At 51.1% G+C, this 25,295-nt stretch overlaps 12 protein-coding genes across 12 annotated transcripts; 8 read left to right on the top strand and 4 right to left on the bottom strand.

The window, feature by feature from the left end:
- Positions 1–722: 722 nt before the first annotated feature.
- TRV_03021 (uncharacterized protein) lies at positions 723–1,247 on the bottom strand (the record flags this gene model as incomplete). The annotated part of the gene is made up of 2 exons (XM_003022813.1): positions 723–827; positions 888–1,247. 2 exons carry the CDS (start codon positions 1,245–1,247, stop codon positions 723–725), a joined length of 465 nt encoding a protein of 154 aa, XP_003022859.1.
- A 712-nt stretch (positions 1,248–1,959) lies between these two features.
- TRV_03020 (uncharacterized protein) lies at positions 1,960–2,856 on the top strand (the record flags this gene model as incomplete). Its single annotated transcript, XM_003022812.1, has 4 exons — positions 1,960–2,050; positions 2,131–2,540; positions 2,614–2,662; positions 2,726–2,856. 4 exons carry the CDS (start codon positions 1,960–1,962, stop codon positions 2,854–2,856), a joined length of 681 nt encoding a protein of 226 aa, XP_003022858.1.
- Positions 2,857–3,068: 212 nt separating this feature from the next.
- On the bottom strand, positions 3,069–4,399 carry TRV_03019 (uncharacterized protein; the record flags this gene model as incomplete). Its single annotated transcript, XM_003022811.1, has 4 exons — positions 3,069–3,248; positions 3,291–3,985; positions 4,048–4,281; positions 4,384–4,399. 4 exons carry the CDS (start codon positions 4,397–4,399, stop codon positions 3,069–3,071), a joined length of 1,125 nt encoding a protein of 374 aa, XP_003022857.1.
- Positions 4,400–5,936: 1,537 nt separating this feature from the next.
- TRV_03018 (uncharacterized protein) lies at positions 5,937–7,289 on the top strand (the record flags this gene model as incomplete). The annotated part of the gene is made up of 2 exons (XM_003022810.1): positions 5,937–6,407; positions 6,447–7,289. The coding sequence occupies 2 exons, from the start codon at positions 5,937–5,939 to the stop codon at positions 7,287–7,289; spliced, it is 1,314 nt and encodes a 437-aa protein (XP_003022856.1).
- A 1,195-nt stretch (positions 7,290–8,484) lies between these two features.
- TRV_03017 (uncharacterized protein) lies at positions 8,485–10,979 on the bottom strand (the record flags this gene model as incomplete). The annotated part of the gene is made up of 2 exons (XM_003022809.1): positions 8,485–10,725; positions 10,803–10,979. The coding sequence occupies 2 exons, from the start codon at positions 10,977–10,979 to the stop codon at positions 8,485–8,487; spliced, it is 2,418 nt and encodes an 805-aa protein (XP_003022855.1).
- Positions 10,980–11,478: 499 nt separating this feature from the next.
- On the top strand, positions 11,479–12,228 carry TRV_03016 (uncharacterized protein; the record flags this gene model as incomplete). The annotated part of the gene is made up of 1 exon (XM_003022808.1): positions 11,479–12,228. One exon carries the CDS (start codon positions 11,479–11,481, stop codon positions 12,226–12,228), a length of 750 nt encoding a protein of 249 aa, XP_003022854.1.
- A 192-nt stretch (positions 12,229–12,420) lies between these two features.
- TRV_03015 (uncharacterized protein) lies at positions 12,421–14,212 on the bottom strand (the record flags this gene model as incomplete). Its single annotated transcript, XM_003022807.1, has 4 exons — positions 12,421–12,534; positions 12,675–13,589; positions 13,658–13,918; positions 13,970–14,212. The coding sequence occupies 4 exons, from the start codon at positions 14,210–14,212 to the stop codon at positions 12,421–12,423; spliced, it is 1,533 nt and encodes a 510-aa protein (XP_003022853.1).
- Positions 14,213–14,720: 508 nt separating this feature from the next.
- TRV_03014 (uncharacterized protein) lies at positions 14,721–15,761 on the top strand (the record flags this gene model as incomplete). Its single annotated transcript, XM_003022806.1, has 1 exon — positions 14,721–15,761. The coding sequence occupies one exon, from the start codon at positions 14,721–14,723 to the stop codon at positions 15,759–15,761; it is 1,041 nt and encodes a 346-aa protein (XP_003022852.1).
- Positions 15,762–16,126: 365 nt separating this feature from the next.
- TRV_03013 (uncharacterized protein) lies at positions 16,127–17,154 on the top strand (the record flags this gene model as incomplete). Its single annotated transcript, XM_003022805.1, has 2 exons — positions 16,127–16,170; positions 16,245–17,154. 2 exons carry the CDS (start codon positions 16,127–16,129, stop codon positions 17,152–17,154), a joined length of 954 nt encoding a protein of 317 aa, XP_003022851.1.
- A 151-nt stretch (positions 17,155–17,305) lies between these two features.
- On the top strand, positions 17,306–17,830 carry TRV_03012 (uncharacterized protein; the record flags this gene model as incomplete). Its single annotated transcript, XM_003022804.1, has 2 exons — positions 17,306–17,345; positions 17,397–17,830. The coding sequence occupies 2 exons, from the start codon at positions 17,306–17,308 to the stop codon at positions 17,828–17,830; spliced, it is 474 nt and encodes a 157-aa protein (XP_003022850.1).
- A 146-nt stretch (positions 17,831–17,976) lies between these two features.
- On the top strand, positions 17,977–20,892 carry TRV_03011 (uncharacterized protein; the record flags this gene model as incomplete). Its single annotated transcript, XM_003022803.1, has 1 exon — positions 17,977–20,892. The coding sequence occupies one exon, from the start codon at positions 17,977–17,979 to the stop codon at positions 20,890–20,892; it is 2,916 nt and encodes a 971-aa protein (XP_003022849.1).
- Positions 20,893–24,703: 3,811 nt separating this feature from the next.
- Positions 24,704–24,985, top strand: TRV_03010 (thioredoxin, putative; the record flags this gene model as incomplete). The annotated part of the gene is made up of 1 exon (XM_003022802.1): positions 24,704–24,985. One exon carries the CDS (start codon positions 24,704–24,706, stop codon positions 24,983–24,985), a length of 282 nt encoding a protein of 93 aa, XP_003022848.1.
- Between the last annotated feature and the right edge of the window lie 310 nt (positions 24,986–25,295).

Raw genomic sequence — 25,295 nt, 5'->3', positions numbered from 1 at the left:
GGCAATTACTGCCCTGGAGCTGTGGGTTGCGGCGCGCGGGAAGTGGTCGCATCTTGGACGGGGCGTGATCGAGTAGTCGCCGTCGACGTGGACAAGTATGGGCTTCAAGGGTGGGAATGCGCCCTCAACACTTATCTCTCTACCTCTGGTCGGCGCGACACAAAACGACGGAGCAGCAAGACCTAGGCCCAGCAGGCGAAGCGGCGGCGAGACGGAGGCAGAAGCTGTTCTGTTGTGCAAAGAAAAGGCGAAGTCGAGGTCGAGGTCGAAGTCGAGGTCGAGGAAGAAGAAGAAATGCGCGTTTCTCTCGCTCGCAGAAACGCCAAAAGAGGAAAAAAAGGGAAAAGTTCGGGGGGGAGTGGCTTAGTCAGCGAGTCACTCTTTAATTTCTTTTTCTTTTTATTTTTCTTTTTCTTTCTTTTTTTTTCTACTTTTTATTTATTTATTTTCTTCGTTTTTGGGCAGCAAAAGACGAGGAAGACGCAGCAAGAGCAGAAGAGACGCTGACAGGGCAGCCTGTTTCTGCGCCGGGAGGAGAGCGTTGGGCAGGCAGTTTTGCGGAGTGCATGCAGCATACTGCAGGGAGAGAAGGGATGGGATTGCACCGCACGAATGGAGATTGTTGCTAGTTATATGGATAGCTATATATACACGCAGCACAGCACAGCACATCACAGCAGGGCTGGCATGAGAGGAGAGTGAGTGGTCAGGCCCTGGTCTGGCTAGACGGGAGGCAGGGTATACTTTTCCCCAATTTCGTGCTTCCCGTCAAATTCCAGAAATTGGATCTTGTCCAGCACTTCGTCGACGTCTTCCAGGGTTCGGATCTATATACAGCTTGTCAGCGGCGGTCTATAGAGAGAATAATGAGGAGAAGCAAGACCTACGTTAACGGCGATGTTCTCTCGCAGGTGGGGTGTGTCTCCATGCTCCAGCTGGATCATGACTGGCGTGCCACAGTTCCCGCAGAATTTATGCGGCCGAGACATGGTGGCACAGCGATACTCGGACATCGAGTCCATGCTGCCGTGGGTAAAGACGACGTCCTCGATCCTTGGGTAGACGAGCAAGTAGCCATGCTTGACGCAGCTCGAGCAGTTGCAGCGGACGGCCTTGCCCTTCTCCAGGGGCGCGATATTGTTGATCATGAACCGGATGTTGCCGCAGTGACAGTTGCCCTTGTATGTCCTCCGCTCGTCAGTTGAGGGGGCCATGGCCCTGTTGAAATCCTCTGCAGTGAATGGCATTAGTTACTGTGTATGCTATCCGCCGGCCGTTTGGCTTGTCGTCTTGTCAGTGTTTTGTTGCTAGTGGTCTGTTGGTCTATACAAACAAGCCAGACGAATCGAGGTATTTATATTGCCAACCACAGTCTGCGCGAGAAGGATCCGATAGAACAATAAAGCAAGCTCGAGAACTTATTCTTCAGCCTGTTGAGCTACCTGACTCACTCTTCGGTCTCCTTCTCAGCCCGCTAGTTAGACTTGTCCGCCGTCGATATGCCGCCGCGAGCTGGCAGGGGGGCCGCTGACGCTGTAGATCTGGGTGTCTCTCAAGCTACAAGGCTGCCCCCCATCCGCCGCTGTACGACCAGTCGAGGCGTGCCTTCACGTCAAGGACAGGCTGTCACAGTAACTCGTAGACATCGTCACTGTCATCAATGAATACTCGAGTAGCAGTGCATGTCTCTGCGTCTTCGATAGTGAGCTCGATCGATAAATCATAATAATAATAACAATAATAAATGATGATGATGATGATATATGACTTTAATATGACTTTGTTGTTACCCCACTTAGAAGGAAAATAGAAGACCTTGTAGAAAACCTTCAAAACAGAACAACAACACCGTCGACACGCCCCTTGGACAGCTCCAGCTTGGACAGCTCGACAGCTTCTTCTCCAGAGTGACTGCTCACCGTTCTCTCCTACTCAGTCAGACTACTGTGTGTATCCGCCATGGCAGACCACGAAGACGAGTTGGCCACCACCAGAACCGACGGCTTCAAAGTCGGTGAGAAGAAGACCGTTGAGGAGTACCAGAAGCTAGGTCAGTACTCTCCCGGGGAAGCTCGAGACGGCGGTCTTCCTGCTGCTGTACCCCCATATACAATGCTGCAAAGTCCCTAGAGGACACGGAAATTACTTATATTCAAGCTACCGCTCTGTATTTACTTTTGTCTACCTTCGAAACCGTTGCTGACCAGCTTGTTCTAGACCAGAACGACGAATCCCTCAACCGATGGAAGGCCTCGCTAGGCCTGGGAAGCGGTACTCCCATTTCCAACCCTAACGACCCTCGCACCTGTATCATCAAGTCGCTTGCTCTCGAGGTGGCCGGACGAGAAGATATCACCATTGACCTCTCGGAACCTGGAGCGGTCGACAGTCTCAAGGACAAACCGTTCACCATCAAGGAAGGCTGCCGATTCCGCATCAAGGCTACCTTCCAGGTGCAGCACGACGTTCTCAGTGGCCTGAAATATGTTCAGGTTGTTAAGAGAAAGGGCATCAGAGTGAGCAAGGACCAGGAGATGCTGGTATGTTTCACATATCCTCGGGATCAAGGCAAAACAAAACGGGAGAGCTGCGCTGACAATAGTGTATCTATAGGGAAGCTATGCTCCAAACACCACAGATAAGCCAGTATATGAGAAGAAGTGTAAGTGCCTTGTCTGTAATTGCTTTTCCGCGGTAATCCAGCTAACAACATAACCTCGATAAGTCAACGAGGAGGAGGCTCCCTGTGGTATGCTCTCCCGAGGACGCTATAACGCCGTTTCCAGATTCGTCGATGACGACGATGTCGACCATCTCAAGTTCGAATGGACCTTCGAAATCGCCAAGGACTGGTAGAGGGTTTGTTCTGTAATCCTCGAGTTACCAGCAGCACACGGACTGTGGCCCTGATCCTGGGATATGGCACGCTTTTCACCAGGCGTAATCGAGTCGCGTCTTGGTGTTCACACTACTGTTGCCTCATCAATGATTGATCTTTATTTCAACAACAAGAGATTTTGTTCTCCGTCCAGATAGCGTTAATTTCCTCATTTAAATGATGAAGATGACTACCTCTTTTCTCGCTTCTTCTCTGTGTCTGCCTTTGTACCACTCTGGCTTATAACACTCTGTTGAAGAAAATACCCTCTTAAAAACCTATCAAGACTGAAACTCCTTGGAAGTTCATCTGGCTGGATTGGATGGGGAATCTCTCTTGCTTTTTTCTTTTTTTTTTTTTTCTTTCTGCTCTGCATATTTAATCGAGGATATCATAAGAAATACTCAATCACCGGATTCTGTCCATCTTTCCCTTGCTGGGTCGCCTGGTCTCCACGATGGACATCATTGTTCTCCGGCGCAGCATCAAAGATGTTGAAGAATCGTTCACCAGTATCACTGACTTCTAGCACACTCGCTAAATTTCCACACCGGTAGCAGTAGTTCGGCGCACTCCACACAGTACTCAATCGGTCATCGTATAGCACCTGGTACCCTTCCTGACACAGCTGGTGTGCGCGCAAGATATGCGACATGCTGTTCACTTCCAAAAACTTCTTGACCACCTGTGCTCCAAAAGTGTAACCTGCACCTCGAGGAGATAAAGAAAATTCATCACGTTCGGTATCCGGGTCTGACCAGACTAGATCGGCCATGGGACCCTCGTGTGGTATCTCGCGGAACCGGTCGATGATCTTGATCTGATCAATCGAATGAATGGAAGGAGACAGGCCGCCGTGGACACAGAAGATTTGGTTATTTATAACAACACTCAGAGTAAGAAAATCGAACATGTCGGTGAAATAGTGCCAGACATTGGCGTTGCCGTATTTTCGAGCGCATTCGGTGTAGAAACCGTACGACTGCGTGACACCTCGCGATTCATGGTTTCCTCGGATTAAATGGACTCGTTCGGGGTATCTGAGCTTTAGACAGATAAGCAAGGAGATTGTCTCCACGCTGAACAGTCCTCGATCGACATAGTCCCCTGTAACGGTCAGAGAAAGGCCATTTCCCCTAGACAAACAAATAGTAAGGCAAGCTACATACCAAGAAAGAGGTAATTTGTATTAGGACAGAATCCTCCAATCTTAAAAATCTCAATCAAGTCGTAAAACTGGCCATGTATGTCGCCGACAACAGTAACTGGAGCAGCAATATGTACGACATTACTCTCTTTCATTAACAGCTCCTTTGCCTTGGAGCATATCGCTTCAATAACCGAATCTGCCAGCAGTTCGCGTTTGTAGATCCGTTCGATGCACTCATCCAAATCAATACTAGCTATTTATAAAGAAAGAAGCACGGTCAGACAACGGATCAAATACCCAAAAAAAAATATGTAGCATAAATATACAAACGGCTATGGTTCTGGTTGGCACTCACTTGGAAGGCCAGGCATGACGCCTAGGAAAAAGAGTGCTGATCGGTAGATGAGGGAAGGGAATCCCCAGTCCTATCTGTACCTTTGTCTTCCGGGGGGGAAAAAGGGAAGATGCGCGCACTATGTTGATGGAAGGGAGCGATTGACCTGTATCGGTATCTGCTGGGCTGGTTGAAGTAACGAGGGACGGTATGGAGAAAAAGGAACTCGCATGGTTTGATGCAGGGCGTCTGGGGGCTTAGATGCGAGGACCATGCATGGCTTATTTATATAAGACAGCTGATAACAAGAGATAGCAGGCTCCAGCAGCGCAAAAGTGTCGGCTTCTTCTGCTTGCTGCAAAGTTCTTGCTGCTTCTCACGGCGTCGTTTCTGATATCGGCGGATGACTAATCGTATTTGCTTAGCTAATTGCGTACTCGGGCGTCGGGTCGATCTCGCCGCGGCCACCAAAACATCTCCCCAGTCCATGTAGATCAGCTCTTGTTTCCAGGAGAGAGCCTACCGCTCTATCCAGCACCAGCTCGAGCTCAACAAAAGTCTATAAGTACATTTCACGGGCTTATTATCCCTGTGCTTCCTACAACTGGCTCGCTGGCTCGCTGGCTATATTAGATCTGATAAGGCGTTACACGTGACCCCCCTTTTCGGTCCGGCGCGGAACAACAAACAGCCGACGCCATAAATTTCCCTTGAGGTCGCGAACTTTTGCAACTTCCAACTTCAACCTCAACTTCCGTCTTTCTTGCGCGCGCTTAAGGACACAGAGCGAGACCGGGCCGGCTTCTTCTTCTTCTTTTTGGATACTCTTTGTCTCTTCTCAATTCTTTTTATTATTACAACCGCCAACAACCATTGTCGCTCGATCGAAGAACTTGATACGACTCGTACGCCAGATCCATACCTCACTTTGGCCTGATTCGGGAGCACTGCTTGAAACTGGTAACGGAAACCTCCAGTGACTACAGCCGCCCTCCAGAAACGAACAATCAATGTGAACCCATGCTGGATGAACCCACTGGAATACCCTTAACTATAGCACTCGCAGAGTATCACTATACCTCAGATATCAGCTGTTTTTAAGCTTAGTGGCAATGCTCCATCTCGCCAAAGGTTATATCAACGTCACCATTCCCAAAGCCTGATACCGAACCAAGCACAAACATTCTGGCGTCTTCCTCCTTCATCTTCTCATAATCTCCATTTTCTCTCTATTTTCATGCTCAACTTCTAGCAACAACACAAGATGGTTCCCCAGCAGATGGGCTCGCCCGACGAGGGGCTTCAGCGACGGCGTTCAGCACCTGGTTTTGGCAGCAAAGCGCAACGTGGGAGTAGAGGTAGCTATGGCTATCGATCGAAGAAAGGTGGTCCGGGTCATGGGTCTTTTCACCCAATGAACGCTCCATTCCCGCAGGACCAGCCACCGCCTTCATGCTATACCTGTGGATCTTACGACCACATGGTTCAACATTGCCCCGAATATCAACACGAAACATCACCGTGAGTTAGCAGCTATTATTACAAACTTGTGGTTACATATTTTGGCTAATTTGATGTCCACAGCGGCTTTCATAAACATCCACGTCCAGCAAAACGGCAAAGAACAGCAGAGGGGTCTCGGCATCAATATCGAGACGAGTTTCCACCTAGTCAAAGAGGACCACCTCATCGTTCATTCTCTCACGGGTCACATTCATACAACTACTATGACTATCCAGGACCTGCCTCCCCTGAGCAAGAGGAGTGGCATCACAGACCACCATATGGATACCCACCTTATGAACCTCACGGTCCTCCACCGATGGCCGGATATGATTATGATTCCCATGGCCCTATGCCACCCTACCACTATAATGATGCTCCTCCCCCAGGTTATCATTCCCGCCGCCCTCCTCGACGTCGAGAAAGCGATTATCCTGAATATCCCATGGAAGGACCCCCACCTTCATGGGATGCACCACCACGTGGCAGCCATTCATGGCGAGGGAAAGGTCGTAAAGGCAGAGATGGACATACGTCCTCACGTAGGCCAGACAGTCACGTGGAGGGATTTTACGACCTAGACACCACTGACAGTGCACAGAATTGTATGTTTTATTCCCCTCCTTTACATCCACCACACCTATCTAATTACACTTCTACAATTTGCAGCCTGGAGATCGCCTCACGCAGTTGGCCGGCCACTTCCATCAGTATTCAGTGATCTTGATGATATCTGCAAACTGCCTCCACATACTTCATTGCCCCCGGGAATGTCTGTTTCAAAATACTTCCTGAATAAGGGAGCTGATGAGTTCAACGAAAATATCCGAAACACAGAGGACTGGCCCTTTATGATGGGAGATCCTATATTCTCCGAGTTTCCCTCGGACGGGGAGACGATTCCTGTCAAAGACCTTATCAACCGCCAGAAAGATATGATGGCGGCTCATAAATACGTTCCTCCCAAGCCTGTCGTCGAAGAGACAACTTATGATAGCGAGCAGGCTGATGAACCGGAGATACCAGATGATGCAAGTTACGCCGGTTCCGAAGAACAAGGACAGGCCAATGGAGCCGAATCACCAGAAGAAAATGGTAGTTATACCGGCTCCGAACAAGGTCGGGATCATGACCGTGAATATAAACGTCATCATGGCCAGGCATGGAACACGGAGGACAATACCAACACCCCAATGTCCACTACGCCTGGAAACAACGATAGTGATGAACGTCCACAGACTCCACAAAGATACTCCAAACCCCAAAATTTCCATGGGTCATACCACAGAAAGCGCGCAAGAGAAGAGTCCTTGGAACTACCTGACGACGAAATCCAGCGTCAAGTAGATGATGTTGCTCCAAGACTCGAGCGTCGTCATCCACGTGTCGCGGAAGCTTATAGGTACGACATTAATATACCCTAAGTCATTCAAAGTAATACTTACTGATTATATCTTAGTCGGCGCTGGTAAGCCGCTTATCCGCTTACTGATCCGTGTTTCCTACCTGTTATTATTATTCTTATTATTCTTAACCTCCTCGAATTTCTTAATCAAAAATAACCCATACCCACGGCCTCTCCCAATTCGGGTCTATTAAAATCCCCAAGGCCTATGGCCTCTGGCACGCACATGATATCAATCACTTAAACCCAGGGAAGACCAGATCGGTATCTTATAGCCTATTCGGATTTAATCTCACTTATTTCACTACGTGTGGCTCGTTAATTATTCCCCCGGGAGTCTTAATTACCAGTAATTTTTCTCTCTCCCAGCAGAGAAAGTCCAGTCTTCAGAGGCTGCAGGAGAGCTTAATTTTTACCTGCCTCTCTTTTACTTGTTCAGGTTGGTAAATCCCGTCAGTCAGCTCTGACATGGGTTTACGCATCCTTGGATATTACGCTCTTACGCGATAATCAATAATTTCATTGCTCTTTCTATCTTTTTTCTCTCAATTTACGTCTGATTATATATATTCCAACCATCCCCATATCATACCTACCTGCCTGCCATCATCACTCATTCTTCCACAGATGGACAGAATACCTGAATACCTATCTACTTAGTGTTGGTGGCACAGAACAAAGTGACCATGCCTCACCAGTCTTGAAACAGGACCATACGAAGTAGATATCCGGGTAAGAGGCGCAAAAATCACGTAAATACTGCTCTAATAGTCACGGCTATAAGAGTTAGATGCTACTGCTGCTCTACCCATCAATGATCGTCTCAGCCAGAAGGTTCGGCTTCCTTGGAGAAGCTGTTCGTTAACTTCTATGATATGGACCGAGTGCAGGGAGTAGAATCGAGACCATGAATACACACGGATGCATCCAGGGCCTGTGTAACTCCTAATTGAACCAGATAATCCAAAACAAGCATGCGCCAATGCATACTTGTGTCTTTAATTGGTTGCCCTTTCAAGGCTGCCAATCGCACCTTGGTAGAAAAGGGGCTACCTATAATAGGGGTTGATCTCAGTCAGTTTATGCCTAGGTATTCAAATACACTCGTTCATTAATATTAATATTACGATAAAACTTTTTTCAAATTTTTGATCCTCATGGAATAGATGCTATTGACAGGTATATCCCTCTATAATGCCCGGTAAATGCTTTATTCATTTCAATAATTTTGCGGATTCAGCTCCTGACTGAGCATGCTGCTGATCTGGCTCTTCCTCTCCTTCCTCCTCTCCAGATTCGTCAGTCTCATATTCAGTTTCTTCCTCCTCCTCCTCTTCACCTTCCTCGTCTGTCTCCTCCTCAGTCTCCTCTTCGTCGTCTTCTTCATATTCTTCCTCTTCTTCCTCTTCCTCTGCCAGCCAATCATCAAGAGACATGTTCTTGGGAACATTGCCGATTCTACCATTAACATTCCCCTTTCCGGAGACAACGTTATGTTCCTGGAGAGCTTTATCAAGCCGCTCCCCAGCCGTAGCGTTGGCCTTCTCGCCGTATGCGCCGGATTTGATGGAGTCATCGTCTCGAAGTTTCGGATCTGGTTCATGGCCCGCTTCCACCCAGTCGGGAAGGTCTTCGTAGCCCCTTAGACCATACATGCCTGCGTCGGGACCTATCACTAGAGTTGACGAGCCGATGAGGAGATTTTTCCTAGTCTCCGAGGGTGTGGAGGTATGAGGGATCGGCTTGGGCGCTAGAAGCAAAAGACTGGCGAGCTGAGTCGAGCTGGGCACAGCAAGAAGAGACTTGTATAGACGAGCTCGGTCACGGAGGTCATATGAGGTGTCATACCGGGCTAGTAGGAGAATGTACCTCCATAGAGTGGTGATAGAGTCCTCTTCCTTTGGCGACGAAACTTGGTCATTTGCATCAAGCTCACGATTATCGTCCTGGCCATTATCTGACGAGCTCTTGGGATCACTCGAGATTGTAGGCGAGTTAAGTAGATGATGTAGGTACACCTTTGCTCCTAATAACAAAATCTGCTGTTTGGCTGTTTCTGACTCGTCTGAAAAGCCCTTTGCTAGCAGACGTAGTACATCCGGCGCAATGTTGTTATGAGGATCGATCCCAGCAAACTCCCCAACTAGCCATATAATACTTGCTCTAGCACCAGGACTGCTCGTAGTTCCCAGGTGGTTACCAAGCATGACGACGGTACCCTTATGGGCTGCAGTATCCTGCTGGATGAGATGCCTGATAACCGTTACAGCCTCTGAAACTAGAACGTCATCGGCACTAGTGATCTGGCGGAGGAGAAGCTGAAGGCAGCGCGTAGATGAGCCAGTGTGGGCTTCGGCACATCTTCCAATGGCACGAACGCTCTCACGGACTAGATCATGGTCTGATCCGTTGGAGAAATGTTCCAGCTCACTGAGAATGACACCTTTGAAGTGATTCCCGCAGTGAGGGAATAACATGGTCAGTATTTCCAGCTTTAAACGCCAGATATGAGGCAAATCAGTAGACCTAACAAGGAAATGTGATGCATATTTCACAAATGGCTTGGGTGATATGAGGGCAACGGAGATGATATTATATAGAGCAACATGCTGCAGGTCCTGCGGGCTGCGGAGCAAGGCAATCAACGAGCCAGTGGCTGACTCCAAGTTCTCTACCGTTCCCAGGTACCGGAAGCAACGAACAACTGCCACGATGACAGCTGAATTCCGGCTCTGGAGTAACGGCTTGCAAGCCTTCAGTAGCAACTCGAGGTCCGGATCAACGATATCAACTTCTTCTTCGCTCAGGTCGTTTTCTTGGGTATCTTCCTCGTTTTCATCTTCATAGAATCCCTTGGGATTGGACTTTTTCACCTTCTGCGTTCTTCTAGGGAAGCATTTTCTGGCGTAAAATACCATAAGCCTGAGAGTGACCAGTTGACTCCACTCATCCATGTCGACCAGCTTCTTTACCAGGCTCCGGTAGTGCTTGTGAATAAGTTCGATCTTCTCCGGGCATATTTCCAGAAATGCAGCAACGGCCGGCCCAACGACGAAGTACTGGTTATCTCCGAGTAAGATGGAAAGGTAGTCGATGAGCTGTGGCAGTGTCCCTGGGTCAAGCCGGTAGCATTTTGGGATAGCCAGGGCAGCAGCCTTGCGGACATGAGGGCTCATGTCGCCGCACCCTCGTTTTATAGCCAGGGAAACTATCTGGCTGATAACCGGCACTTTCATTCCTGACATTGTGCGCAACGCCAGGGAGCGAACCTGCGGATTCTGGTCTGTCAGAGACTTTTGGATAGCGTTGATGGACAGCAGGGCGAGGTCCGGTTCCGCCTCTGCATGGTGCAATAGGTATATGTACACCAGCTTCTTGACTTCGATGTTCGGATTTGCAACGTTCTTGACGACGGCGGAGAAGAAAGGTAGACATGGCTCGGCCCTGTACATCAACTAGAAAGAGAGAGAGAGAGGGCTTCCTTCAATATTCAAACACGATGTAGCAGTGAGAAGGTCAGTATCCAGCGTACCGAAATGACCTTGCGCAGGCCGTCTAAGATATCTCTATCATTCCTGCTATCCAGCAGCTTCTTGATCTGCGACACCGAGGCGGTGCGGGAGGCATAAGAGGACGGTCTCAAGCTCCTGACCGAGCTGGCAGACTGGGCAGCTTCAAGGGTGAGCTCGCGCGCTGTAAGAAAGGCCATCAGTCAGTTATATGCGTGTGGTTGCTTCTCGTCAGTCGGCGGAGCTGGCGGGATTGCAGTCGAACTATGTGGTTAGTTACCTGTTTCCAGCATCGACGAGATCCGCGATATGGTCTCCATGGCAAGGGAAGCTCCAACAGCTAGTCATATGAAGAGAACAGCTTTACTAATAGTTCTCCGGCTGTCGACTCCAGGGCGTCGAACGAACGATCGGCTTGAAGCCCTTGAGAGAGCGCCGGTGGAGGATGAGGTCGGTCGTGTTTTGTGTGACTTTTCGTTGGTCGATGCGATGGGCTTTTTTTTTTTTGCCTGCAAACTCCATCCACATGACACTTTTTCTTCCTGGATCAAACGGCGAAAAGCAATACTTTCAGCAAAAACAACGTCTGCACCAGTGGCCAGTGGCTGATGATGAAGAAGGACTGAGGAAACGCCTTAGATGAAGGGCAGATACCCCCCGTGAAGGCCTCTGTTGTGCGCAGGCCGGCGCGAGAGCAGCATGAGCATCGCAACGTTCGACTCCGTGGTGGAATTTACACAGCATCTTCTACAAAGCGATGCATCGACGGTTACTTTGATAGTGTGTTCGACGCGAGAGGCCTTCATCGAGGAGCTGTACGCGGATATACAGGCTCAGTCTATAGTTGTACCGCGAGAGCAGTCCAGTTCACCGGCCGAAGAGGTCCAGGAAGAAAGCGAGCATGCAGAGAATTACCGTGGAGAAAACAACGAAGAAGAGCGAGAAGAGGATGAGGAAGAAGACAGTCATGAAGAAGAACGTGAGAACAATCACTGGATGCTCTCGAACACGCTCGAGTTACTATCTCGCTCTGAGAGAATACGGGTTGTGTTTTGCCCGGCCATCGAGCATCTCCGAGCCTATCTAGGCGGCTCTTTCAGGAGGCGTCGGGCTCAAGATGGACAGGAAGGGAACAAGCTGTGTCAAGGCGATGCCATGCTTGCAATAGTCAACCTGGTCTCCCTGCATTCATCTACTGTCGAGTTCTCTGCGCAGGGACTGTCGAGGACGGCTGCCCTGGCCGTGGAGGCTGCTGCGAGAGAACAAGTCAGGCTGGTTCTATGTGAATGCAAATCCACGCTGGACGGAGAAGATGGAAGAGGCTATGGCTCTGGAATATGGGACGTCCAAGTTCCGCTGTTGAACTCGATTAGTGTAGAAGAAGGGCTGCCTGGCGTTAAGACCATACAGGTGAAGCAGGTCATAAGGAAGTGGTTTCGGTTTGATTGATGAAATAAATATATTGGTAGAAGATAGAGATCATAGTCATCAACTGTCATATCATTCATACCTCCAAGTAAAAGAAAAAAAAAACTCCGGCGATGCTATGGGTATCTTAAATCAAACATAACTGTACAAAAAGCAAGTCGACGCCCCTGATGTCCATCCACTGTGGACGTAGAAGAAGACACTGCAGGCACTTTAGAGACACTTTTCTATCTCTGTCGTGTAGAGCTTGATATGAGACTCCATCTTCAGGTACTCATCGTGTGCTCGATGAATTTCATCTTCGATCGTCTCCTTCAAGTCCGCCATCTACCAAGTTTTGTTAGTCAATGGCCACCATGCAGGGGGGGGGGGAAGATGATTGATAGCAGATAAACACTGTATATATTTATAGAACAGCCGATAGAGCTAGATATAAATATAGAAATAAAGCAAGCAAAATGACGTACCTTCTTCTCGGTCTGCTCGATGCGGATGCGCCTACGCTCCATCTCGCGCTGCTTCTCAGCCCGCTCCTCGCGCAGCTGCTTCTGCACCGAGTGCAGCTCTTCCATGCGAGCCTGGGCCTGCTCGGCCTTTTCCCTGCTGCTCTTGCGCAGGGCCTCTATGCGTTCCTGCCAGCGGGCCAGCTGCGACTGGAGCAGCTTCTCGGTGTGCGCGACCTGTCTGACGGTGTTGCCTCGCTCGGCGAGGGCCTCTCTGTTCTTGATGCCCTTGGACTCCTGGTCGTCCTCTTTTTGTAACTCTACCAAAATATCTTCTAGCAGCTTGATGGAGCTCTGGACTTCATTATTGACAACGGTAAAGGTGTTCATCGATGTCTGCAGGGCACGCATTCTCCTCTCCATGCCGTCTACTTGGGATTTATCATGAGCGAGATTGTCGGACAGTTCCGTGAGGGCTGACTGTAGGCTTTCGGGGCTCTGGGAGACATAGGGGCGTAGCTTCTCGCACTCCTGGCGACTCTTCAACAGCTTCTCTGTCTTTTCTTCCAGCAGTGTCTGCTTCCTTGCCTTTTCCCCCTTCACCCTCTCAAACGTCTCTGCCACCCGTTCCTGATCCCGCCTCAGCTCTAGCAGCCGGGTCTTCAGCTCGTCGTTCCGGCTCGTCTTTTCCCGCACCACCCCGTCCATTTCCTTCTGCTGTCTCTTCATCTCCTCCAGCCGCTGCTCCAGCTCTTGGTTCTCTGCGTAGAGAGTCTCGATGCGCATCTTGGTGTCCTCCGACTTGTTGAAGTGCGCGTCAATTGCCGAGGTCTGCGACTCTCGGAAGCGGACGAAGTTGATCAGGTAGGAGAATATCTTTGCGATGCGGTCGTACGTCGGCCTGGTGATGTCTGTAAACGTGAAGTCGTGAACTCCACACTGCACACTGTTAACACACTCTCTCCCTCTCTCTGTATATACAAGTATCATAAGCAAAGACTACGAACCTGCAGCATCAGCTTCCGCAAGGAGACAAGGAAGCCCATCAGATTCCGCGTATCTGGGGGAAAGATGTCTGCCTGGTCTCCGGCAATGTCTTCTGCAGCGGCGAGCATGGCGGGCTCCACGGTCTCTCGCGTGGTGTTCATAAACAGCTCTGCAAACCACTCGAACACCATCTGGACCTGCTGCGGGTTTGGCTTGAGGAGGTCCGCCATGGTGAAGGGAATGCCGATATCGTTGATGCAGCCCGCAATGACCTTGTCCGGCTATACACCTGTAAGTAACAGCTATCTGCAGCCGGCATTGGGGACACTCACGAGGCGCAAGAAGGCGTCTGTCTCGCTCTCCTTCTTCTGCTGGCGGTGCTGCTGCTGCTGCCCGCCGCGGTACTGCGTCGTCCGCGAGTTGTACGCCATGGCTCGTCTCTGCGTGTATAATATATATAGTGTCTCCCGTCTCTTCCAGTCCAGCTCCGCGTCTCGTCTCGACTTCTTCTCGGCTTCTTCGTCTTTTCTTAAAATGATATAAAAATGTCCAAAACTCTCTTCTTCGAGCCGCATTTTTTGTTTACATGATAAGCAACTTTCCCGAAGCGGACTAGTGGCTGCAAACTGGCCAAACATGCTCTTTCGGGCAATTCAGACCTAAAGAGTCACCAAAAGTCGAAAAGTCGAAGAAAGACAAGAAGAAGAAAAGAACAAACAGCAGGAAGACAGCAGGAGGATAACAGGAAGATAGCTGGATAGCTGGATATCAGGACGGTTTGAGGCCAGCGACTGCGAGAGAGACCGCGAGGGATACCCCCGATAGCAAACGACCGGCGGCAGACAACACTGACTGCGGCCAGAGCTGCCCCGCGGTTTGCTTGACAGCTCCAGGATTGCATATAAAGAACTACCAGACACCAGGAACCAGCAGCTAGCAGCCAGAGAAAGACTGAGATACACCAGATTGGCTGCTTTACTACGCGTCAAGATGTCACCGGCCCTGGAGACCCCTTCAAGCGGGGACAAGGAGCCCTTTGAGTGAGTAGAGGACTGTCACTTATACCTATACACATATCATCTAATGGCGGGTTACGAGTATGACTATGTACTGACAGAAGACAGCATTGTAGAGACATATCACAAGCTACTACGGACAGACCCAGACCTGACGATGCCCATAGCTGCCATTGAGGCGCTGGTGCTGCTACTGACACACTCACCGTCCTCGACCATCTCCGAGACGCTGGACCTGCTCAACAAACACACGGAGCACCTGAAGCGCTCGATCCCGAACCCGATCGGCCTCTCTGCCGGCACCGACCTGTTCCAGCGGTACCTGATATCGACGCTGCAGCGACCCGGCAAGCTGGGACCGGCGGGGGACTTTGACGCGATACGCGCCCACCTGCTCTCGAACGGGCGGCTGTTCATCCAGCGAGCCAAGGAGAGCAGAGACAAGATCGCCGCGTTCGCAACGGGTTTCGTACGAGACGGCAGCACGGTGATGACCAACGGCGGGTCCCGGGCTGTGGGAGCGATGCTGCGCAAGGCGGCGGGCGAAGAGGTGCGGTTCCGGGTGATATATGTGCTGCCGAACGGCCATAGCGATGAAGAAGCCACGACGGCAGCGGGGACGGTGCCCGAGGGGATGGAGACGGTGGCAGTGCTGCGGTCGAAGGGAGTGCCTGTGGCTACGGTGCCGGAGTCAGCTGTGGCGTACTCGATGGGGATGGTGGACACGGTGATAGTCGGCGCGGAAGGGGTGGTTGAGAACGGCGGCATAATATCGCGGATGGGCACGTACCAGATGGGCCTGCTGGCGAAGGCAATGGGCAAGCCCTTCTATGTTGTGGCGGAGAGCCACAAGTTTGTGAGACTGTTCCCACTTGGCCAGTACGATCTTCCCGTTGATCAGCGGGTTATCGAGTTCACGACGACGACCACTACTACTACCGAGAGTAGCAGCAACAGCGGCAGCTCGACTTCGCCGAAGGACCGCCGCCGGACTGCGCCTGATATCGTGGACTACACTCCCCCACACCTGATCACGGCGCTGATCACGGAAGCAGGCGTGCTCACTCCGAGTGCCGTCAGCGAGGAACTCATCAAGATCTGGTTTTGAGTTGACCAGCTGTAACTATTATCCAGCCATCAACTATGGTTGTTTTTTTATCTATTATGACTGTGGCCGAGCCTCGATATCAACCATGGCGCCGGGATCAACAGATCAGCGCCGGGAACCTGACAGGCTGCACTCTGTGAACTATCGCGTTACACCGGGAGAAACGTGGAACGGAAGAAGGGAAGCTTGGAAGAGAAAGAAGACGCAGGGCGAGGGCAGAGCCGGGCTGTATCGTGACACCGAGCAGTGGAATCGATAATTCGGCCCTCTTTTTTTCTTATTTTTCACTTTCCCAGGCACGGCCAGGCCAGGACCGAATCTACTATTTACTATCTGTATCTTAGCTGCTATCCTAGCTATGAGAAATGACTTCATCGGCTGCCCATGATCTACCGCTAAGGGGAGACTAGCAAGCCGAGCTAGCAGGGACAGGGGGAGCTCCAGCAAGCCAGGCCAGCCCACCGGATAACCAAGTAATCGCAGTAACAACCAGCAAGCAAGCAAGAAAACGAGAAGAAAGAAGAAGAAGAAGAAGAAAGAAGAAGAAGAAGAAGAAGAAGCAAGAAGCAAGATGGATGACCCTCGAACAGGCCAGCCGTTCCCACCGTCGACCATCCAGCGCGTCCTGTACAGCTGCAGCGCCGTCCACGTCTACGCCCTGCCGCCGCTGACCTCGATGAAGGGCTACCTGGCCGCCAGCTGGACCAGCAACAGCGCCTCCGAGATCTTCGCCGGCCGTCTTCGAGTGCTTGAGAGTGCAGTCCCAGTCAAAGTGCCGCCGGCATCAAGACCAGCCACGGCCCTTCGAACCCCCAACCGGCCCCTTGCCCTGCCCGAGGAGGAACCAGACCTACAACCAGAGGCAAAAGAAGAAGAAGAAGAAGAAGAACAACGGCTGCAGGTCGACATCCTGCTGGAAGAAGCCGGGGGAGCCCACGAGCTGTTTGCTGCGGCGCCGTACGTGGATGCCGGCGTGGTCGAGCAGACGCTGGACTCGAGTCGCTTCTTTGCGCTGCGGGTGGAAGGCGAGGGCAAGAAGGCAGTGCTAGGACTGGGCTTCGAGGAGCGAAGCGAAGCCTTTGACTTCTCCGTCGCCCTGCAGGAGGCGAGGAAGATTCTCTCCTTGTCTGCCTCTGTGGCTTCGTCTGCGGCTTCTGGTGGTGATGCCGGAAGGGACCTGAGTCTGCGGCCGGGAGAGAGCATCTCGGTCTCAGCACAGCCAAAGACAGCATCAGAAGAGGCCAGAGAAGACGAAGAAGAAGAAGACAGAGAAGAAGAGAAGCAGGAGAAGCAGAAGAAGGCCCTTTTCTCGCTTCCTCCGCCGCCGCCAGCTTCGTCTTCTTCCTCCCGTCGACGGCCTCCTGCGTCCTCGAGTTCTCCTGCAATAATATAATATAGATGTAACAGACAGCGCGATGCCAGTCCTGTAGCCTTAATAGCAGTTACATATAGCAGATCTTATAGTCTCCTCCTTGCATCTTAATCCTCCTATTAATCCTTCTATTAATCCTCCTTATATAGTCTTCTCCAAAGTCTTCGCTGTGATGAAACGGCTGGCCGGCCTGCAGCTCCCAGACAGCCAGCGTTTAAGGCTTCACAACCACCAGCTCTAGCATCTCAAGCGTTGTATATTAGCATCTTCTTCTTCTTCTTCTTCTTCATCATCTTCTTCTTTATTATTATCATCTTCTACTTCTACTTCTTCTTCATCTTCCGGCCTTATGTTCTTCCGCAGCTTCACCAAAAGCAAAGAAAAAAGCCAGGAACACAAAAAACCGCCTTCTTTTCTTCTTTTCTTCTTTTACTTCTTCTTCTTCTTCTTCTTCTTCTTCTTCTTCCGCTGCTCAGCCAGACAGGACAGTCTCAGTCTCTCTCTTCTTCTTCTTCCTCTCCCTCCTCATCCTCATCCTCATCCTCTCCTCCTCCTGTCTTTCATCTTCTCCCGTCTTGTCTCCTTCTCCCTGAGATGTCTCTCGCCGCTCGCTTCTGACCCGTCCCGGCTCAGCTCCAGCCTACCACGTCACCGATCAACCGCCCTCCCCAAGAAGCCTCTCCCTCTCCCGGCCTGACGCCTGAAGACGCCTGACCTTGAGCCCGACGCCGAGTCGGCCGGGGGCGTCACGGCCTCGCTCAGGCTCCCTTCGTCTCCTTCTTGTCCTCCCTCTCTAGCTGTCCCGTCCTGCCAATTGAGAAGTCCTGGACTCGCCGTCGCGTCATGGCTCTCTGGCCCTTTGGCCGTCACAAGAAGCGGGCTCGCAAGGGCGACGACGAGGCCACCACCACCACTAATACTACTACTACTGCTACTACGGCAGCAGTACAGCAGCCCCAGACCCCTCCAGCTCAGACAGAGACGGCCACGAAGGCGGCCACGACTGGCGGACACCATGGACACGGCGGCCTCTCTGCTGGCAAGCTTGTCCGGCGAGACAGCAAGCGTCAGAAGTACAGCGCCGTCTCCCCGGCAGCCGCAGCAGCCGCAGCAACGACAACAACGACAGCGACATCCTCCCCCGCGACCCCGGCGACCGCTGCCACTGCTGACTCTCCCATGACCCTGCCCGCCGGTCGAGCTCTGCGGCAACCCACTTCTGTCGACACTTTTGCCTCCGTCAATGCTCTCGTCCCGTCCAAGCTCCGCCAGGCTGAGCAACCGCACATCCAAAACGCTGCCATGCCGTCTCACCTTCACCCGTCTCAGGTCCAGGGTGAAGGCTCCTCCTCCTTCTCCTCTGCCTACCCTGTCCCGACGCTCCACCATGGCAAGAGATATCTCTCCGAGCCCACCTCTATCCTCCGCCGTCGCTCGGAGAGACGCAGACGCATCGATCCCGAGCGCGAACTCGAGATCAAGCGCATGGGCAGTCTTGTCTGGGAACACCCCAAGCGCAGCAGTGCTGCCACAACCACCAACAGCAACAATGTCAACAACAACAACAGCAACAACAAGGACAACACTTCCAACAAGGACAAGCATCTCTCTGACCCATTCACCCCGTCTTCCACTGCTGCCAATGCTGCTGCTTCTTCCACCACCTTCGATCAGGCTGAGCCTCCATCACACACCTTCAAGCTCAGTGCTCTCAATGCCTTGTCTCCTCGCCCATTCCTTCGCTATGCCTCCTCAGACGGGAACCGCAGCTCTCTCCCTGCCACTGCTGACATCTCACGATCTTCTACCACCAGAGACAAGGCTAAACCACGATGGTTCTCTGCCGACCAGGCCGCCGCTACTGCCGGCAGTAGTAAGAAGATTAACGAGCTAGCTGACACCATGGACGCCGGAGCCCTGCGCCAGCTCATGGACCGTGACAGACGACGCAGACTCGTCAAGCGTCAGATCCTCAGAGAACAGCAGCAGCAACAACAACAGCAGCAGCAGCAGGCCTCTGCGGTTGCTCGTCAGGCAGACAAACCCGTTGAACAGAAGGATCAAGTGTCGCAACCAGAAGAGCCACAGTCAGAGGTAGACACCCAGACACAGTCACAAACACAGCCGCTTGAGAAAATAGTCAGTGCTGGAACTGCTAGCTTTCCTTCTTCGTCTCCAGACCCGATGGACGTTTCCAAGCCTCAGTCACAGCAGCAATCTCTCGAACCAGCCCAGTCGTGGCTCCAAGACGCTTCAAAGGAAAGCCTGATCAAGGAAGACCGCGTTCAGACTGCCCAACGAAAGATAGAAGAAGAAGCAGAACCAGAAGTGGGAGAACATCAAGGCCCAGCTGCCCCATTAGCCACTGTCCTCTCACGCAATGGACAGCCCATTGAACTTGCTATTCCGGCAGACGAGCGCAGAGATGAGATTCCAGACATCCGCCAGCATCCTGCATTCCGCCAGCCTTCCGTCTCCGAGACGTCTGCCTCTGCTTCTGCATCTGTCTCTGCATCAGCCTCGACCAAACCAAGCACCATGCTCAACGAGACCAAACTAGGCCGGACCTGGACCCAGCTCTTCCGTCGTAGAGGCACCCTTCGTCGCAAACCCAACCGCAACATCCTGCCCAAGAATGGCTCCTCTGAATTCTCCGTCACGTCTCGCACCCATCCGTACGTCAATCCCGGTGCTATCCCTGGAGCCGGTGCTGTTACTTCACCTCCCATTGCTATTGCCGCGACTGCTTCCTCCCACCGCGTGGGAACTGATACCCAGTCCATCACATCCAAGTTCACTGAGCACCTTGACGATGGCTCTGCTTCGGGCTCTGCAATCCAGCTGTCGACATCTGCACCAGGAGGACCTCGCATGTACTCGCCCGAGCCACTGTACAATCTCCACCGTGAAGACTCGTACTCCGTCTCCGTTGCACCCTCGCAGCGTACGAGTGGTGCCGAAAAGTACAGCATCAGTGGCATCTCGGCCGGCGGGGCTGGTACTGGAACTGGAGCAGGAACCTACATGTCCGGTCCAGATACCCGACCCAACAGCACCTTTCTGGCGCAGTCCCTGGCTTCCATCGACTCGGAGGGCAGCTGGCTCTCTGGCCGTCCATCCCGGCGTCTCTCCCAAGCACCACTCAAGAGCCCCGGATCAACTCGCGAACGCCTGAACGACGATGTCAGCCCCATCATTGACCCGGATCTGGAAGACGACAACGCCATCAGCAGCGACGAGTACTTTGGCGCTCTCCCCGTGCCCAAAGAAGAGGAAGAAGAAGACACGGTTCCAAAACACGGTCTCAACATCACCACCTCGAATGACTCTGCCATCATCAACCCTGCCGTCAACGGCTACAACGACGAACCCGATGCTGCTGAAATTAGTCCCCTTCCCGAAGACGCTGACGATGGCATGGCCTTAGCCAACGCCGATGGTGACCCGCCAACCTGGCACTCCAGCGTCGGTAAACAGCCCCGTCTGATCAACCCCGAAAACCGCGCAAAGTCCCGCGAAGGCCTGTTCACCGAGTTCATCGACAGCGAGAACGAAGTCAGCCCCATCGACGAGCCAGAGGGTGTAACTGAGATCCGTCGAGCCCAGAGCGTCGATCTAGGCCGTCATATCCGCCACATCAGCGCCGGCAGCGCAAAACTGGTCACCTTGTCCCGTGCTGAGTCGAGCGGCAAACGACACAGCAACATCTCTCAGAGCAGCTCCGGCGTCTTTCCCACCCGGACTGACGACGATATTTAACCCTTTCGTTTGAACCACACTTTGAACCTCACTCTGACTTGATTTTCTTTCCTTTCCCCCTTTTTTTTGCCTCTTTCATATGTCACGCATGCATGCATAACTCCCATATTCCCACATTTCCATTACTCGTCCAGCCCATTTATTACTCGCAAGCGTGTTTTCTCATACCCCGGTTGTTCAAAAATACACCATGTATCGCTTAATCTTCTTTTTCTTCCCAATCTTCCTTGTTCTTTTCTCTGGATCGGAATGGACTGGCTGGCTGGCGGACTGGACGGACGGACGGAATGGTTTCCCAAAGACGGTCGAGGTCACGTTAAAAAAGAAACGCCCTTTTAATCTCTGCCTTTGTTTTCTTCTTCTTCTTCTTCTTCCACCTCTCTTTTTTTCATGTCCTTTTTTTCATGACTGCATAACATACCCCCTAAAGTTTTCTTCCTTTCTTTCCCTTTTCTTCCACTTCAACTTCTTCTGCTTAAATCGGTCTGGTCGGTCGGCTCCTTTTTCATCTTCTTTTCCTTTGTCATCATCCACAGCCTCGATATGGCGTTGCCACTGCCCCTACCCTTCCAACCCCAAGTCTCCTTTTTTTTCTCTTGCCCGTTTTCTTTTGTTCGGCTCGGTTTCTTGTTTTCTTTCTTCTATCCCATTTGATATCCCCCTGTGCTAGCTAGTTAGCCTTTGTCCCTTTTGTTTTATCTCAACTGGAAAGAAAGGAATTTTTTTTTTCTCATACTTATACCCTTCACTTTGTTCCAGTTCTTATCATCTCTCTTACCACCCATATCCTGCTATCCTCCCCCACCTCTCCTTATTCCTGACACCTCTCTGCCTGCCTGCCTGCCCGCCTGTCTCTCGTTCTTTCCTTTAGCAGGCAGGCAGGCAGGCAGATATGAGGAGAGGCAGGGGAGGATATGCCCTCAATAGATATCACAATATAAGATACTTTGATAGTTCTTAACTTGTTCAACTTTCTGGGTAGAGAAGAAGGTGGTAAAGTAGAGGAGAAAAGAAGAAGAAGAGAAGAAGAGAAAGAAGAAGAAGAAGAAATCTCCTCTTTTATAGACTGTCCTCTGTGTGAAAGTCGGCGACGCTTTGCATCCTATGACGACTTCTGCTATGGACAGCTTTTGACTGCTGCTACTTCTACTGTCACTAACTACTTTGGAGCCCTTTAGTAAAAATATCCAAAACATCAAACTATCCAAAGAATCTTAAGGTGGCTCTCTTGTCTTGTCTACTTATTCATCACTGGCTAATATGATTTCTTCTAGATATCTTATGGAGTTTGTGGTCGCCCTTGACAGCCGTATACATAAACAGGATGACGTAATCTGCTAGTTAGTTATGTAATAACCATCGGGCCGAGCCTTGTCACGTGAAAACTTAAAAGCAGTTCCTGAAAAGGCAAAAACTACGACTCGCAGTCTTTCTTTACGCTCCAACGACCATCACCTTCGGGCTTTCACTCATGATGGCGTCGACGTGGTGAGAGAGAATGTTGGTAGGTGAATGTATGCCATTGCTGTTGATTAGGCCGTTCGACTATTTACATGACCTGCTCCAGGAGGTGGAGAGATTGCATGACCTCCGTTCTATATACCCTATGACGCAGTTGAAGTCAACGATTTAGGCCGACTATCTCGAAAAACAATCTCAAAGTTTTTTCCTATAGTACAAACTGAGGATGCGGCGCTAAATATTCACTCCTGATTGAGTGAAGAAAATGAGGCTCTGGCTTTAGGTATTCATGGACAATCTTCATCTATGATGAATACGGACAGCTGGTAGTGTGTCTGTTAATCTGGAAATCCGCCTCCACTGGTTACACCTGATATCCAAGGGTAGTTTGGTGCGTGCTTGGGTGTCATGCCACAGCTAAATGATGATGAATAGTCTGCTGCGTGGTTTGATCTAGATAGATTCTCTAGTGACACCTTTGCTGCACAAAACTCCCACCATTTGGTACTTGGGTTCACTCTATGCAGGCCATTTCTGCGATTATAGAACTATAACCACATAGGTTGGACTTCATTAGCGGAGTTTAACGCTAATGAAGATGACATTGACACGCAGTGTTGGGTATTATCCTTGGGTCCCCCCAGATTGAGAAGGGAGCAACTCGGGATTGATCCCAATATTGAATATTGAAAGAAAAAAGGATACTGGCAAAGCATGGTAACAGACAGACATATTGCACTTCTGAGCGAGACACAACTTTCTGGAAGATAAACTGTGAGACTGACAAGTCACGCAATCTGCTTGTTAATAAAGACCCAATGCAATACCCGAAAAGCACCGAGGGAAGGTAAGGTATTTCCAGAAGCAACGGCTAGGGGTGAATGCAGGATATCTCCGTCCAATCCAAACTTGCAGACAGCTCATCCCCGTTTAATCGAGAGCGCCGCTGCCCCGTCTGAGACTACGGCAAATAATCAAGAGTAGCTCGAGAGCTACTCTTCTTGCAGGGCTGGCTGGTTGCATTGAGGGATATCTGGCTCTATGATAAGGCTGGCCTCATCTGCTACGAGATCTTCTCGTAGAACCTAATGGCGAACGAATACTAGCATGCACGAGAGCCTTCTAGTCGTGTGTTTATTAAGACAGCCTAGGATAAGAAATGCAAAAGTGATGATGTTAAGAAATGAATGGCAGCCGGCTGGTATAAAGAATAGATTGATAAGCGATGAGCAAGACTTTCTGCTTATTGCGACGCCTTCATGTCATGATATCTGTCCTATCGTCATCCGGCCACGCCGTCTCCTCCTCCCAGACCAAATCCCGACTCTTCATAAATAGAATGATTTGAGATAATTCTACGGATACCCGTTGCAGGCTAGCAGGCCCTCGCGACGACAATATGTATGACATTATGCACTTAATAATCAGTTTATAGCATGTAACACTAGCACACCCTCAAGGGCGATCTCCAAGCGCAAGGCCCACAGGGATGAGGAATATTAATTGCTGTTATCAGCTCGCGCAGGGTCTAGGCTGTCGTCTATTACTAATTCAACCAGCGCCTTAACTAAGCCCAAGCCCGGCAGGCCGCCAGCTAAGGCCCTTTAACTAACGCCGCCCGCCTCCAGTTAAGGCCTTTAACTAAACGGCGCCCCCAAAACAGCGCCCAGCTGCCGCCCAACCACCCGCCGACGCCTTAACTGAAGCCTGCCCTCCTCCCCCCTCCCCCCTTGCCCTCGCTCGGTTCCAGCTTTCTTTTTCTTCGGAACTTCTCCTTTTGCCTTTTTTTCCCTTTGCCTGCTCAGCTTCTCTGCGCTTCACACCATCTTCGCGGCCTCCCGTCTTAATAATTACCGTCTCAAGGGTCCCTCAGTGGCTCTCTCTCTCGCAGCGTCCATCCATCATCCATTATTCCCTCCGCCATGCCCGCATCAACGTCATCCCGGCTGCCCCTCCGCCTCGCCCTCGCCCGCCGCTTTAGCCCTCGCCCGGCCTCCTCCTCCTCCTCCTCCTTCTGCTGCTGGCCTTATTTAAGCCGCCCTGCCCTCCTCTCGTCCGCCTCTTCGCTCTCATCCACATCTGCACGACCACCGCTACAGACAACCACAGCTCCAGCTTCTACAAGACTCTTCTCCTCCTCCAGCGCAAGACTCTTCTCTCCCACAACCGCAAACATGGTCGTCCAAGAGATCAAGTCGTAGGTGTCTTCTCCTCTTGCCTCTCTCTTCTTGCTATCCTGCTCCTCCCTCTGCCCCTCCCCCGCTATCGTCACCAGTATATAGCATAACAATATGAGTGATAATGGTACCGATACTGATACTAACTGCTATCTTGCAGCCGTGATGACTACATGAAGGCTATCGGCGGCGACAGGCTCGTCCTGATTGACTGCTACGCCACCTGGTGCGGTCCCTGCAAGGCCATCGCCCCCGTCGTCGACAAGCTCAGCGAGGAGCACTGCGCGGAAGTCGATTTCTACAAGGTCGATGTCGATGAGTGCTCTGAGGTTGCTGCCGAGCTAGGCGTCAGAGCCATGCCTACTTTCTTCTTCTTCAAGGGCGGCGAGAAGCTCGACTCCGTTGCCGGTGCTGCTGAGGGACCCATCGTTGCTGCCCTCGCCCGACTCAAGTAAATAGATACTACACCATTCCTGCCTGTGTTGCAAGGTACATATACGCATATGAAAGTTGACAGTACTTGGATGCATGGATGGATGTTATGACGATTGTATTTTAAAGTGGACATCAAGGCATAAAGAGAATTAAGAGCCGACTCATTTCTCTTGACATTATTTTATTTGCATCATTCTGTTGTTCTTTGGTCTGCCATTACATGAAAAAAAGAGTAGGTATTGAAGCTGTGTTATCTCGTTGTTTTATTCATGGTATCATCATGTCCTCGTCCAAGTCATGTAGGTGTGTGTCTATCAAAAAAAAAAAAAA

Source organism: Trichophyton verrucosum, assembly GCF_000151505.1.
Source record: "Trichophyton verrucosum HKI 0517 chromosome Unknown contig00260_1.f1.exp, whole genome shotgun sequence".
NCBI lineage: Eukaryota > Fungi > Ascomycota > Eurotiomycetes > Onygenales > Arthrodermataceae > Trichophyton > Trichophyton verrucosum.
The sequence above is the reverse complement of the archived record's forward strand: the minus strand, read 5'-3'. Positions and strand labels throughout refer to the sequence as shown.